We start from the raw sequence: 16,749 nt of genomic DNA, 5'->3' as shown, positions 1-16,749 counted from the left end.
ACAGTACGGATCCAACTGGCAAATACGATGCAGGACCTGGGGCATTGACTAACCGCGAAACAATTATACAACTCCGAAGAAAAGGGTAAATAACACAGCTTGTGGTTCGGAACCAGCGTAGCAAAAAGCTTTTCTCGTACTCTGCTTAGTTGAGAATCATAATTGTAAACAAGCAGTCATTTACCTTTACAGTGATGACCCAGAAGAGAGATAACTGCATGAATATAACAATGATAACAGTAATACACATATTCATAACCATAATCATAAACGTACTGAGATAAATGCAAGTTTGGTAGGGGGAATCAAAAACTTATATGTCAAGACACTCAGTGTCATTTTGTAGGTTTTGTTTACTTAGTATATGATTGTCATTACTAAAGTGGGAAGCCACAGAAAATATTGCACCATCCAGCGCAACCAAAAAACAAAAGTAAAGAACAAAAAATATCTTGAGCTTGTGAGAACCATGCACGACTTGAAAAAAGAAATAAAAAGTTTTGCCCATGAAGATTTTTTTTTCTATTTGTTTTAACACCATTGATTACCAACTCACCTACTGCCCACACAGAAACCTGTTGTATCAAGCTAAAAGGTCTATGGAGATCTTTGAATTTTGCAAAGAACAGCATCCCCACCAAGTTCTGGAAATAACATCTGGTGCTGTATGTTTTCATTATCTAATTTTTGTCATCCTATTTATTGTTAATATTTTGCTGAGGAGAAATTTTCTGTGATAAAAGTAAAAAAATATATATAATATCAGGGTGTTCTGCATGTTCCTATGGTTTGTTTTGGTTGCAAAATTTTAAAAAGCCTCTTTAATGATTGCTAAATTTTTAACTGTTTTTCAAATTGGCCAACGTCAAAAGGATTGACGTTTTTGTTTTCCTCTCTCAAATGGCTTTTTTTTTGGGGGGGGGGGGGGTTAGAAGGGGGATTTGTTTCTTATTTATGCAGGTAGTGTCTCCCAAATATAAGATATACTGTGAAATTCAGCTGTCAGTGCAACTGTCACAACGACAATTTTCGTGTCCAAATTCCTAAATAACCTGATGCATTATAGGTAGCAAAAATTTCCTGTACACGATAGAGTGGGGGGGGGGGGGGGGCTACACTTTGATACACTGTACATTGGCTTATTCCAAACATGAAACAAAAAGAAAATCACAAGCGAACTCAATACCACGCTACTCAAACAGGATGGAATATCGAAAACGGAACAATACACGGGCTACAGCTGCTTTATCTATATTAACACTAATAGAGTACAAAGTCAGATATCTCTATTTACAGTTACAATATATACATCACACCTGTGGTACATATCGGTTATAATAGAGGCAACATACCGGGTAGTTGTTTAACAATACCGCAGCTTATATCTTCAGCGTGGAGAAGAAAAACATAGGAGGAGGAACAGGAGAAGGAAGAGGAACAAGAAGAGGAATAGGAGGAAGAAGAAGAGGAAGAGGAAAAAGAAGGAGGAAAAGACGAAGAAATAGTAGGAGAAGAATTAGTACAAGAAAAGAAGAAGGAGAAGAAGATAACCGTGAATATTACAGAATAGAATTTAGCGTTGGTACTTATATATATGACTGCAAAATAAACTGCGTGTCGTTTCAAATTTTTTCCTGACTAATCAATAATATGCAGGAAATTTAAATGCAAATCCCCAAACTATATAGGCATATGGGATTTAGTGAGGCAGCCATGAAAGATCTAGAACACAAACAAACAAACAAACAATATTATGTAAAACCACTTTACGGTTATTCAGGAAGTCCGTCATCTCTTTTGAAGAGACGATTGTAAAAAGCCTGCACGACTGTTTATCCAGATAATACTTAGTATTTCGTTTTGAATAATTTCACGCAGCATGAGCTTGTTTGATTTCCTTTTCTTCACAGTGTAGGCATACGAAATAAAATCTATGTAGGTTATAGGTAGTACATGTATGTACCCCATGCATAATGCATTACAAATCTGCCGCGTGACAGACACATTATTTTTGACAGCTATAGGTGAGATAGTATTAATTTTTCTTACGCATAGTGAGGTAGAGATAAGTTTGCCAAACAATAATATTGCGGTGCGATCTGATTAACTCTGCTATGGCTATTTGCGATCTAGTAGTATCTAATTGCAACGACATTTTGAAGCTGTGACGCTCTGAAGGTTAACGCTTCACACAGAAAATTAACAATTTTAGTGGACATATACGGAAGTATACTTCCGTGCTACATAGTACACAAACCATAACTGAATGATATGTAAGATCTGTCCTTCAATATCACTGTGGTGAGATGAAAAGTCTCAAAGTCTATGATAACCCATGTACTATAGTTTGTAATTATGAAACGGATATTTTGAACTAAATAGTAGTATGCAACATGCATGCCTACCAGTAATTATCTCGTTCCATCAAGCAAGATCTCTATAGAAGTCAGTTGACGTGATTCAAGACAGACACAGACAGACACAAAACCACTCAACAAAACCTATTATCTGTCTCACTTAGAGTATACCATCTACTTCAATTTCATCTGGGAAGTAGAGAGTTAAGAGGGAAAATGAATATAGAGATTCAACTGCTTTCATGCATTGTAAGGGTATACAGCGTCTATCGCCGCGACCGAGTTTTATCTGATTCGACCACGTGTCTCTATGTTCATTTTACAACAGAGACTATTCTCTGTAAAGATTTTAGCTGAAAGCCAAAAACTGCTAAAGATCGATCAGGATGTAACAGGGTTGTCTGTTTCATAATATTATTACAAATAAGTAGATAATTTCTAAAATTGAAATGTCATGAGGTAATACGTATTATGGAGATAGATGTGAATATACCCGAATAAAACGACGCCAAAGGCCTGAGCTTTCGATCCAAACACAATCTTCGTCAGAGTCAACATGACCAACGACCAAATAGAGATAAGTACAAATACATACACGACAACAAATGCATATTGTGTAAACTAAGAAACCTATACACTCATGAAACAATAATTAAATGGTCACTTTAACACAGCCGAAACAGACATGGCATTTATCATAGGCCGTTTCTAAAACTAGTCTTCACTTTTCGTAAAGACTGATTTGCGAACAAAGAAAATATGAAATTCATAATGCTTGTTCTGGATGGCTAACAGTTCAGGAGCTCTTTGAAACGACTAATCCGATTGCGATATGACCATGAAATGCTGATAATCCCCTCTTTCTTTCTTCCTCTCTTTCTCTTGTTCCCTTTCTCTCTCTCTTCCTCCCTCTCTCTCTCTCTCTCTGTCACTTAAGCTCCATAAAAATGAAACGAAAGAATAAAGAATATAAATAAAAACATAAGCCATTACGTCATTAATAAACGATGAGAACGAAAAGAAATGTTCCCGTTCCAAATGCTTAAAATTTGGTAAGAAAATAGTGACATATTCAGCTGCGAATAATGAAAATATGAAAAAAGGGGTAATTTACTGACAGAAAACAAAGATTAGTTTGGGGGATATCTCACTGAGCAGCGAATGTTTGCGAACGTAGCGAATTTTAGGTTTCGTCAGGGTTCGTTAGCAGCTCGATCAAATTCGTAAACATACAAGTAGTTGCAATCAAATTCGCAGACAGTTTTCATCGTCGCAAACACTTTTTCTTGTCGCAAAGAAATTTTGAACACATTTAAAATTTCTTTGCGACAAGAAAAATATTTGAACGTCTGCACAACTATAGTCGCGAATTTGATTTGCAAGTGTTTACGAACCCTGACGACGAAACCTAAAATTCGCTACGTTAGCAAACATTCGCCTCTCAGTGGGATACCCGCTTTAAGTCGCATCCCTCGAACTCTGTTTTGTTCTCATTCATTCTTGCAACATACATTTAACATCACAGCTTTGTGGCTGTTTTCTTAACAGCTACTATCTTACGAACAAACAAGTTGTACATAGAATCACAATGTTCACGTTCGACTGAACAAAGGCGTTCGTGAATGGGGCACAGTCACAATTTTCTCTTAATATTGTTAAACAGCGAGACGCGCTATATAATAGGTATGATACATTAGTTACTCTGGGATAAGAAAAATGACAGCAGCACGAACACGAGAATATGATTGTGTAACATATTGCCTGAACACAGAGACAACCTGTTCAATACACATGTACATCCATTAATCACCCAACCCTCACATAAGTGTATTCTACCACATTTACAATACGTCCTTGCATTTAGACAGTTTACACTTGTGTTCTCACGGTCGTTTGTTTTGATGTTATGGTCGAAAATGAGAAGCTTGTAATGTTAAATCTGGATAAGCTGCCAGATTTCCATCGCTTCGTGCAACGCATAAGATCGTGTTGCGACAGTGAGCCACATGCTCGAAAGAAGAGTGTCATAAAGTACATTCAATTGTAAGAATTATAATGATGTTTAGGTTTTGTGTTTTTGTTACGTACAGCTTTAGTATTGTTGTTTTTGTTTGCTTTTCCGTCATCCACGTGAAAACACAGATGCTACAGGCACTGGAACATGTTATGAAAATAAATTGCAAGCATTCGTTCGTGGAGTTTAATCCTTGTGCAGCATCGGCAGCATTGTATAGAAAGCAGCATGATGTAGACTTAACACGGCATTGAGGCTTTATTCAAGCATCACAAATAACTGGCCCCCAAGCACCAACTGGCGCCCATCCAAATGAGAACGAAATGCATGAACCACTGGATCTCTTTGTGCAATCAACTCGACAAGTTTCCCAGGGTTCATGGAACCATCGTTGCTGTCAGCTTTTGTCCCGGTTTCTCGCACGCACACTGCGAGCTGAAAAGGGCGAGTTTTATAATACTAATCTGCGACGCGCGAACGCTATTGAATAGATGACGCTATTAGGCTAAAAATGGTGTTCTGCGCAAGCGCGAGGCAGCTGTTTCCATTGTTCAACCAGGGAGGTTGCGTCGTCTTAGCGTTCGCGTCGCAGATCTAAAGCTCTCCAATGTAACTTCACGCAGCTGGTACCCACTCATCAGCCGGAAACACATGCATTTTTTAAAATCGTTTCTAACAACAAAGTCTCGCTATAAAATTCCTTCCTTTCCACATAGCCATTTTTTCTCAAGTCTCTATGAGGCGTAAAACACCGCATATGCACTTCGTTGGCAAACACAGTTAATATTCACAGGTGGATACGAGGACACTGTATACGATAACCAATATTCGCGAAAACTGATATTGCCACCACTTCAAATTGTCTTCCCAGAAAACCGCATTTCGTTACTAAAGTTTGTGTAAGAAAACCTCGACATAAACACAAACAAACAAACAAAGACACATAAAAAACAACAACAAGCAAACATCAAATTAAACTTAAAGGTAGTAAAAAGCATGACAATGATGAGTAAGAAGACTTGAAGTTCAAAAACATATTAGTCTGGGGATACACATGGTAGATCGTGCAAAGCTGCTTTAAACGTCAGAAATTCGGCTATCGCGGAGACATTTTTGGTGCAGTTTTAAAAAATGCAGACATTTTGGTTTTTTTCGTTATTCGAAGCAGCATTCTCCGTACTAGTAGTTATCAGCTGAAAAGTTAGAGTCGATATTTTTTTCTCTCTTTTTTTTTACAGAGCTGTACCATAAACGTACAAGACACATAAAAATGATAACTGTATAATATGATCAACTACAATATATACTATTGGTTTTGACGTTCATTATTATATACAATTTGGCTATACGCGGTATTATGTACAAAATAATCAAGCTGCGACATGTCTAAGCTGCATTAACGTCATATCGTGACCTTCACAACGCAAAATACAATTCAACAGCAAACAGGACCCGCTATATATACTAATCTGATGCTGGGTATGTACAGTATAAGAAGAAAACATTATACACCCTTGAAACTGACTTTGAAATAAGCGATGCTCTCGTGTGAATCGCAGCTACGATTTCTGTGTCCGGATTGAGGTATACTATTTTCAAATAATTACAGAAAACGAAAGTCGTGCTGCAATTAACTGTTACTCATCGTCTATCGCGTAGATGTATTATTTTCATATAAACACAAGAGAATAAGATTGTCAGTACATTGTATTAATATTTTCTTTCTTCAAATAAGATCAAAAGAATACATGTCAATACTTTCGAACAAATCCTCATTATTGATTACGGAGCAAAGGATTTGTTTGGTCTTAGTTGTTTTTTTTCTTCATCGCATCACATTCGATGAGATATGCACACGAATGTCCTAGAAGTAGCGACAAACGTGACTGCGTTCACCGCTCACAAAGTCATCTTTACTGATGATATCATTGCTCAAAATGAGCTCACGTTACCTAGTAACTGTTATGAATAGATAGACTTAATTTTGTCACGTAAGCTTTTCTAACCAGTTTCATGCCAAGCACTGAAAATCTTGCTAACAAACGCATGGAAATACTTATTTAGCATCATAAAAACTACATTATCTCTCGAATGCACATTTCATATGTGGCTTATCAATTCTCCTCGCATGAGGCTGACCTATACTAAATGTTTATGCGTGTTTGGAAGTCTTGTTTGACACTTTTCAAAATGTGAAGTATTTTTCTCGAAGTCTTTTAATCAAGCCAACGAATACTCTTCTACTGACAGTGGATCAATTTGCAGTTTAACGACCATAAAAGACTCTCCGTACCTATGTTATCAAACATTATAATACCATGTTCGCCAAAGCCCATTACATTCTAAAAAAAACAAACAACCAAAACCAAAAACAAAAAATCCCTGTAAATGTAGATACTGTGTTCTCTTTTCAAAGTTTGGGTAACTTTGCATGTGCGGGGTTACAATTGGAGGCCATAACCATCAATAACACAGTCACGCAAAGCGCTGCGGTTTATGTGCATGGAAGCACACATACTTTTGGTATTACGGCTATACCTTTTTCTTTGCCAATTACCGGTAGCCAAATTCCCCTTTAATTTTTTGGCGGTACATCATTTCGCAGTTATTCAAACCTCGTCCAAAGTTAACATGACTTAAATCTTTCTTAAATCAATGATCCGCTCTCGAGCCAAGTGATAAAGTTTGTTCTAGCTTTTGTTTTCTTTTCTATCAAGGTGCAACGCACTGTAAGATTAATTCAACTTTTTTTCTGCGATATTTTGGCACATGCCAACACAATCTTATAGAATACAGAAGTTCGCGCATTCCTGTGGCAACAAATTAAATTTCACTTTACTTGAAATCCATAAAAATACTTCATGCCTCTAATGGCCAATCGTACTGTCACAAATGTGTAATGTGGTGTTTCATCTCATTGATATATCGACATGATTGTTATGGCATGTCGTATTCATAACTTTCAGCTGCTCAAATATTTTGGCAGGGGATTTCTGTCGAGAAGATTTTAACAGATTTGGTAAAAGCAATCATACAAGATAAGCAAGCGATTATCCACCCCTACCAGATGTACACGTGTTGGTATTACAACCTTTATTTCCTTTTGTTCACCCACTCTGCTGGAATGATCCCATCGTCTTCATCTTCCCTTTCCTCAAGTTCGTTGTCGTCTCCCTTGAAGCCCTCAGTCTCGTCGTCCACATCCTCCTCGTCGTCTTCGTCTTTATCTTCCTTGAGTACGATGACCTCCTTGTCGTCTAGGGAACTCTCATCTTCATCAAAGCAGTGGTCCGTCGACGACCCTGAGCCGTGCATCACCTGCGACATTTGCTGCTGCTGTTGCTGCGGAGTGAGGTGAGTCAGGGAGAGAGCGCTGCCGCACATTACCTGCGAGGCCAGGTTGCGCCAGTACTTGCGCTTCTGCGCAGGCGGGTAGCCAGAGTTCGGCACGCTGCGGAGCTGGCGCCGGATGTTCCGGATAGCTTGGCTCAGGTGGTTGTTGAACTTTCTCTGTCGGTGTATATAAAGCGAGGAGAAGGGTCCATAATATTTAGAACTCACAAAATGCAAGTAAATTCGCTCACATAGAAATAGGATTTCGTGCTTCAAGTCAATGGTATATTGAACATTACATTGTTCAAATGATATGTGCCAATAAGTCACGATTATGTTATCTGTATATCAGCTGCTGTTTGGTCGAGATCCAATTTTATGCAGTTCTAGTCAGGTGATTATGAGGCTTCCATAAGAAAAGTATATGCTCCATTTTTTCTTGTTACAACAGAAATTGTTACAGAAAAAAAAAATCTACCGCTTACTTGGACAACAAGCACCGATGAAACTTAGACCACTTCGGACAAAAAGGTTAAAAAAAAAGAATGATTCGGAGAATACATCCCCACATACTCTGATTGGGATATTTTCACTGCTCTGTAATTTTTCGTATTCTATTACATGATCATCGGTTACTTGCGGTGAAGGAACAAATAAACAAATAAATCTCTTAATCAATACATTTATGCATATCTATAAATCGGCAATAGTGTTAACATTTTACCCAAGGCACGTCTTCGTCAGGAGACGAAAGGACTGGAAAATTCTCGACGACAGTCTTGCTGATGTTGCGGTATTCTGTGTGGCTTGGCGTGGGATTCAGGCTCATGTAATACTGGGCGCACTCATAGGTGAATCGCGAGCGGAAGTTAGCGATGTTTCCTCGTCCAATCTGCTGCCGGAGCAGCTGAGAGAAGCCCGGGAGAGGCGCGGGGTAAGGGATCTCGATGACTTGTTTGTGAGCCGATTTCATGCGCTGGATGATCTTCCTGTACTTCTGCGAAATTTTGGCAGAACGTATGGCTCCCTTGGTAGCTGGGCGCCCCCGAGTGCTCACGAGCGGCAAGGCGACGGGCACGGGACTAGATGCTGAGTGAGAGTTCTGGTCAGCTGCTGAGGTAGATGTGGAAGGGGATTCCGGGTCATCTTTGTCCACTATTTCAACAACCTGTTGAGCTGCAGCAGCAGATGCTGTTGATGGAGCAGACGCAGCAGCGGTAGTAACAGCACTGGCGGCGGACGACGTGGATCCCAATGACCGCGGATGGCTTTGTGGAACATACGGGGATGGCCTCGATCCGCCACCCACTGGTGATCCGACCGTTGCAGGACTCTGAGATTGCGATTGCTGGTAAGGTTGTTGGTGCGATAGGCCACGCGCCGCCAGGGCTGCGGCTAGGGCCTGGTTGGCAACGGAGACGTTGAACTGACCTGCGATTGGCGGGAAGGGGTACATGGTGGCAGTCGCAGGCGGCGAGGTATGCGTTAGGAGCTGGTTGGTGTGGAGACCCTGAGGTGAGATGAAGCGCTGCATTTGAGCTGAGGTAAGGTCACGCTCTCTGGCTGGCAAGGTGGACTGAGTGTTTGCTACCATGGAGACGGCGATTGGCGATATCTTGGCACGGGATGTAGGTGGGCTGGTGTCGACATGAATAACCTGCAGAACAGCATTTGGAAATGTGGTTGAAGTTATGACAATACAACAAAAGAAAAACCTTCTGAATGTATTAGCAGCTCTGCACTTCTCGTGAATTTATTTGTATTATTCTATCCCTGACCTTGGTCTTAAGGTGTCCTATAACGAGGATGGAATAAAACCAGTCAATACACTGGCATGCAAGAAGCCAGAACACTGAAACGTTTGATTTAGGTAGAAAAATGAGCAAGGAAGTGGTGTTTAGAAAATGAACAAAGAAACGAGCAGAAAATGAGTAGGGGTAAAAAGAAATACAAAGAAAAAGACCTCGAAGTAAAAATAGGGGGATAATATTGATGAGAGAGATGAACAAGAGACCCGCCGGTCTAGGGCTCACCTGAGTATCGCAAGTTCACCTTTCACGCAGTCACTAATCTAAATTATTCACAGCTCTACTAAAATTTGACCAGGCATTCTCAAGTAGAAGATGAAAATGTACAATAAGGGCCCAATTTTTTTAAGATTCCTTAAGTTGGGGGGATTGGGGCCCCCTGGGGCCCTCTGGGTGTGGCATGGTGCCCATTTTGATAAACTGAGATCCTGACCCCCTAAGGATGCTACCTGCCAAGTTCGACGAAAATCCATCATGAGGTTTTCAGGAAGAAGATGAAAATGTACAATTCAGGCCCCCATTTGGACCTTCCCACCCCACCCCCTGCCCCCAAGAGGGGCACCCCTGGATCTGCTATGAACAAACTTGAAACTATAGTCATTAATGTACTCACTCATATTGTTATCTTAGCTCTATAACTTCTGATTCTAGAGAAGATTTTTAAAGATTCCTTCATTTTGGGGGGTTTGGGCCCCCTGAGGGCCCCCTGGGTGAGGCATGGTGCCCATTTTTAACAAATTGAGATCCTAACCCCCTAGGGATGCTACCTGCCAAGTTTGGTGAAAATGGGTCAAGGGGTTCTCAAGAAGAAGATGAAAATGTACAATTTAGGCCCCATTAGAACCCCTCCTCACCCCCTCCGCTGGGTCCAAAGGGGGGCACCCCTGATTCTGCCATGAACAAACTTGAAGCTGCAGTCATCAATGTACTAACTCATAGTATTAACTTAGCTCTATCACTTCTGGTTCTAGAGAAGAAGATTTTTACAGATTCCTTAATTTTGGGGGGTTTTGGCCCCCTGGGGCCCCCCTGGGTGGGGCATGGTGCCCATTTTAACAAATTGAGTTCCTAACCCCCTAGGGATGCTACCTGCCAAGTTTGATGAAAAACGGTCTTGGGGTTCTCAAGAAGAAGATGAAAATGTAAAAAGTTTACGCACGACGGACGACGCACGACGGACGACGCACGACGCATGACGCACGACGGACGCCGGAAGAAGGGCGATCGCAATAGCTCACTTGAGCCTTTGGATCAGGTGAGCTAATAATAAGCCAGTTCTGAGTTAGCTCGCGTGCACATGATGGGTACATGAACTACTTTTTTTTTCTCAGTTGGTTAGGCACTTCACTCGTTTTCAATGTGACATCATACATGAGCTTGCCCGACGTAGAAATTATGGAATTCATCAACTATGGAGTACTAGTATGAGTTTTCTTCAATTTGTCTCCCTCTCTCCCTGTACATTTGTACAGAGGGAGACAAATTGGAAAAAAAAAAGAACTCATCCTGCATATCTTCACCCCTCTGTTTAATAATCTCTTACTTTCATTCATCAATCCTGTTCAAACAAAGGATGAACTTGCGTAGACCAGGTAACCAAAATGGTCCGTCAATTAACACTTGGGAAAGCATCCGTCTCATTATTTTGCATTGAATGTCTTAACAATCTCTTTCTGTTGATATTGCTAAATTCCACTTTTGCTGTCAGGTGGTTGTGCAGGCAAGCATCATTTATATATTTTATGAGGATTACTTGAATAATAACATCCCACATGCTTATCTCAACGAATTAAAAAAAAATAACGCCCTGTAGGTACTAATGACCTTTTTCTGCGCATACGCAAAGTGCAAAGTGCAAAGTGCAGTCTTTGTTTTTACTTCTTCTGCTCTTTGTACCTCGCTATTTCAGCTTTCATAATAGTTTTGTCATTGGTACTTTGTGTCCTATCTCCATTGCAAAACTAATTTACATTGATACTTCTTTTCCTGGAACACTAGGTCACAAGCTTTGCTTTTGCGGTTCCTTCGTATTTCACATGTTATAGAGAATTGTCTCTTATGTAAATATCCTGACACACTTTCTTGTCATGACCAACTTTATATCATATTTTGTATATTGCTAATTGCTTGTTTGTATTTTTGTTTCTTTTTTTGTTAAGTACATGTACAGATATGAAGTGAAATATGAAAATAAACAGCTGGAACTGTTCACTTTGTCTCGAGTGGAAGACCAGTGCAGTTTCAGTAATTCAATTCAATTAAATTCAATTCGATTCAATTCAATTCAATTCAATTCAATTCAATTCAATTCAAAGTGAAACCCCGAACTGGCTTATTGAGAACGATTTAGCTTCCGTCTGCAGTGAATGTGCACAAAACCTTGTGTTACGCACTTGATTATTTTCTTTGGACTCTTGCCGCGGAAGCAAAACTGGCCGTGATAGCAGGTGAGGAGACGAACGCTTCGGTTGACCACTCGACTTCTGATTCGCGTCTTCACTACGCGGATAGCTTGAGCCGTGCTTGTGATTGGCCTGGACGTGCGCGTTCTGATATTTTGGGCTGAGTTGAACAGCTGACGGTGGTTGTTGCTGAGTTGGCGACTTAGCGTGGTTCATTGCGTCCTGGTTGCAGAAGCTGTTGTTGTTACACCCATTATTGTTGCAACATTTGACATCCTGGGGAAAAGGAAAAAATAACATGCAAGTATAAGTGGTGAATGAAATTCACATATTCCCGTTTCACTGTCAATGAATATCGCATAATAAGAAACAGACGAAGACATACATAGTTAGTTATATGACTGTATAAGACGTCTTGAATGAAGGGAAAACATGAAACGTAATCCGAACAATAGAATTTCCATTAAAACAAGCCAAACATTAGAAAGAGACGGAATTTGAAGGTTTCATAATTACATTTTTCCAAGCAGTGATGTCGGTCAAAATCACGATCAAATTGAGACCTGGCCCATGTCTCAATTTGACTGATTTTGCCGACTTAGTGGCTATTATGGTGTAATTGCCTTGCAGCTTACCCACTGATTTGTTCATATTTAGAATAAAATGAAACCGTTTTGTTACTCAGAACTACAATAAAGGGCGATTAATAATCCCGCCTTGTATTCTTTCCCTGTTACGTGAGAGCAATTAAGGCAGAGCGAGGTGTGAGATTTAAAGGTTTGAAGAGTTGCGACATGAGTAACCTACCACGCGCAGGTAAATCGTTCTCATATATACCGTTTCATCCAAGGAATCAAAATAAATTACTAAAACTAATATGCCATTACCGTGGCAACAAATTCACTGTCGCTCTTGGATTGAACGGGAATTTCGGACCAGTTAAAAGATAGTGTAAAAAGAAAGAGGGAAAATGTATAACTATACTCAGTGAGAAATTAATCATTAAAGTCGTTCAAAAATTAGGGAAGTTATGAAGTTGTGAAATTTTGCTAATTTTGCAAAACACCCGATTTGAGAATGGACCATATTGCATCGGAACAAAAAGGTGGGGAAATCAAGATTTTGTATATCATACACACATGGCAAGTTGTGAGGTGATGAATCCTCAACTCACTCGACATGAATGCATCCTAATCTGTAGTGACTGTTCTAGAAACGTTAATAAACAAATCAATGATATAAAAAGGCGTAACTGGAAAGTTTTGAGGTTATGTATGTTCCTGATGCTACCAGGCAGCCTGGTTACCTCATTCTACGTTAGCTCATTGTACGGTTACACGAATAAGTTGGTTAGAGTAACAGCACATGAGTGGTTTCGTCAAAATCACGCCTTTATAAAGAAGTGTCACACGTTCTTTCAAACAGTGAAATTAGTAGAAACCATACACCCACACATGTACAATTCATTAGGTAATGACATCATCACCTCTTTAGTCTCTAATGATGATACTACTAATAATTCTTCATTAGAAATATTTTCTTTTAAGTGATATTAAAAGTAAGTTAGAGCCTTTCCATGCAGTTATTTTGTTGCCTTGAAATTACATAGCAGGTTTAATTTCGGGGGGGGGGGGAGGTGGGCGCTCAACTACTGAGTTATCGACAAAAAAATAAACAGGATTTGCATGCACAACGCTTTCTCTTTTTTTTTTCAAACAGATGGAACTGTTGTGAAATCATGACAATATCGGCAATTGTGTGGTTGCAACCATACAGTAATCATTCAGAGAACACAGGCATAGCTTTCTTCCTTGTTGTTTTAATTTTGTTGATTTTTCATGATTTCTATTTGTCTTATTTACGTCTTTTTATTTCAGGTAACTTGAACATGATGTGGACATACAATGTACATTTCCAGGATTCAACCAGACATCGATGTAAATTCCGTGTGTCATATTTAAATCCACCTGTTACTGAAAGGTTGGTTAACTATGAAGCAGGCAGTGAGACTTATTTATATATTCCATTTCGCACTCGAGGAATTTCTTTTAAAAAATGATCAAAGAAAAAGCAGCGATACATGACAATATCATCAGGCTATCAGCAAACACACCTACCAATAAACAGAATTAATTACACATTTCCCCAGAGATACGACTCTTTGCAGTAAGACAGTGAAATGCAACGTAACGCCAGAATATTGGCGTCAGTTCGCGCAAAATCACATCAGTCGCAAAAGAGTTGTGATGAACGCAACGCCTACAAAAGTGCGAGAGCAAAATATCCAGCAATCCTTCCTTGAAAACAAAAGAAACAAACAAACAGGTGTGCTACCTCTAATGATTATAGTATCTATCTATGGGCATTGACTAATTGACTCCTACATAGTAGGCCTATACTATCCACTGAGGGGCACAAGCCCGAAGTGAATAGTGCTATTGGAGCCTTGGAGGATCCGAGGCCCATGTACATGTAGTTTTAACCAGAAACTCACGATTAGTCATACAATGTAGAATGTTTGTTTTATACTTTGAATAAAGAATTTAAACAAAAGAAGGGGATAAATAAGACGAGAAGTCATGTGGTCGATGCGATTTTGTAGAGGGATTCTACAGTGACCGTGCGAAGCAGGTTGCAGTGTCGAATTGCTTTGTGATGTCACATTTGGTTTGTTACTGAAATCACAAAGTGACCATACGAAGCAGCGCGCGATTCTAAGCGACATCGACAGTATGAAGAGCGCGCACGATGTCACAATTCCTTTGTGATGTCATAATCGCTTAGCGATAACATTTCACAAATTATGTACATTGTATGGAGTAATATATATTCTGAAATATTAATAGTAAAAAATGCATATCATTGCTTGAAGCAATCACCAAGGGTTATGTTTTTTAATCCGAAATATTACATGGAGGTACATTGACAAAAAGGTATACTCACATTTTGCAATATTCATATTTAATGTAGGCCTACGCAATAAAATACTGAATTCGCTAATGTAGAATGTTGCAAAACATATTACATATTACGAATGTCTTAATATCAGCTTGTCATGCTCAAATTACAATTGTATACTTGCTGCCGGGCTAATTATCATGACTGAGTAAAAGCTGTTCATTTACCAAAATACAAGTAGATGGCTCGACCACTGATTTTAGAATAATATTCGATCGGATCATGTTGTCTACATACACATGCTGTACTGGGGAAATGCGTCGCACCGAAACGGTTTCTGTCAACCACTTCTGTTTCCCCAAAACTTATACGATGCAGTCACATTGTTTACCTAAAACGACACAGTAATACACCAGCAAAACCTGTTACCAATGGCCAACAAACGGTATGTTCTTCCCTTTGACAAAGACGTAGAGAGTACTAGTAACAGAGAAAGATAATTGGCTAAACTTTGGTGGTTGGCTCGTGCGCAGTCATCCTTGAATTTGATTGGTTGAAAGTTATAGCTTAAAACAATAGCGACAGCGCGTATCTCCTTCAAAGCACTTCGTAGCGGAGAGTGAGGGAGAGAGAAAGATAAAAGAGACCCAAAATGTACCTTTACCAACAAAGGTATTGATTGGGGAACAAATATTACCATGAAAGAGAAGTTCCACTGCAACAAAAATTTAGTCGTTTATTTAGTAGGCAAAGCCTGTGTTTCTTCGTCTTTCATGATACTTCGTCGAAACATGGGCGGGCCTGTTGTTTTTAGACTTCGGAAAGTTTTCGGAATATAACAGTTATTCAACTGTGCATAACATTACCAAGTGAAGAAAAGTGCCCATTAACAAACTTGCAAACAAATACATTCACATGACCGGGCGATAAACGTTTATATTTACATCGCTGTACTATTATATCTCTCCCCACAGAGTGATTACAAGTGCGTCTCTTGTGTACATGAACACAATCATACTCACACACTGCGAACATACAAGAGACGCACCGCACTGCTGGTGGTGGTCGCTTGAGGTTATATCCTTGTCGGTGCCATCCAGGGCATGCAATACGCATGGAGGTGCGGTATTCAAGAGTTTGGGTACTATACAAAGTTTGTGGGAATGTTAGGGGCGCGCATATGTAAAGGGTAGCACTTATACTCAGTAACAGAGGTAGGTCGTTTCTGCACTACTTACTTTGAAAATATCCCTGAGCATAGCTTTGAAAGTGAGTCGCTCTTTGAGAGACGGGAAGAGTGTGTGAATTTCTTCGCTGTCTGCTCGCAGTTGTTTCAGAGTCAGTCCGTCGATATCATTCCTCTCAATCACATCCAAGATTTTCTTTTTTACCTCTTCTCGGCTGTCGTCATATTTCCGCATCCAATCTAGGACCAGCCTCGTGGTCCATCGCACGGGGTTTTCCGTGCTCGGGGGCTGTTGCATCGTGCGAAAGATGATATTATTTGCGTGCTAACAAATCATCTTCAGAAATTGTTCCTGCCATTTTGGGAACACGACAGTCCAGTCGTGCTGTACTGGCAGCCCCAGAACGCCTATGTTTGTAGCGGCTAGTCTGTGCTAAGCCGTGTTCTACACACACACACACCAACACAGACAGTGCACAGACATACACACACACTCAATCCCACACACTCTTTTCGTGGCATAAAACCGTCGGTCTATCGTGCACGTTTTCAAGCACCCTTTATTGCATGCAAATTAGCACACCTACACGTATGGTCGCACGCTACCACAACACATTTTTGTCGGACGACTCCATTGGCGCAGACGGGTTGTTTCAGGATACGTGCTACATTCCTATAAATATTCGTGCTGTGCGGAGGGACTAGTCTGGAGCAGTAAATAGAAACTCGGACATAACGAGGCCAGGTCACG

The 16,749-nt window shown here is 40.0% G+C and overlaps 1 protein-coding gene across 1 annotated transcript; it reads right to left on the bottom strand.

The window, feature by feature from the left end:
• Positions 1 to 4,856: 4,856 nt before the first annotated feature.
• On the bottom strand, positions 4,857 to 16,396 carry LOC139738679 (uncharacterized). Its single transcript, XM_071649302.1, has 4 exons — positions 16,051 to 16,396; positions 11,906 to 12,190; positions 8,429 to 9,361; positions 4,857 to 7,881 (listed from the first exon to the last, which is right to left on the bottom strand). Exons 1-4 carry the CDS (start codon positions 16,294 to 16,296, stop codon positions 7,465 to 7,467), a joined length of 1,881 nt encoding a protein of 626 aa, XP_071505403.1. The 5' UTR covers positions 16,297 to 16,396; the 3' UTR covers positions 4,857 to 7,464.
• Between the last annotated feature and the right edge of the window lie 353 nt (positions 16,397 to 16,749).

Source organism: Diadema antillarum, unplaced genomic scaffold (assembly GCF_040938485.1).
Source record: "Diadema antillarum isolate AM-2024a unplaced genomic scaffold, OU_Dant_1.0 seq00000764_RagTag, whole genome shotgun sequence".
In the NCBI taxonomy this organism is placed as follows: Eukaryota; Metazoa; Echinodermata; class Echinoidea; order Diadematoida; family Diadematidae; genus Diadema; species Diadema antillarum.
Note: the sequence above shows the minus strand (reverse complement) of the source record. Positions and strands in the feature narration are given on the sequence as shown.

Bases quoted from the DNA above. Each gene is read 5' to 3' on its own strand.
- LOC139738679 (XM_071649302.1), bottom strand. From the start codon at position 16,296: ATGCAACAGCCCCCGAGCACGGAAAACCCCGTGCGATGGACCACGAGG. The intron at 12,191-16,050 runs GTAAGTAGTGCA...CCTTTTCCCCAG, and splicing joins TGCTCAGGGATATTTTCAAA to GATGTCAAATGTTGCAACAA. The intron at 7,882-8,428 runs GTAAAATGTTAA...ATACACCGACAG, and splicing joins CTGACGAAGACGTGCCTTGG to AGAAAGTTCAACAACCACCT.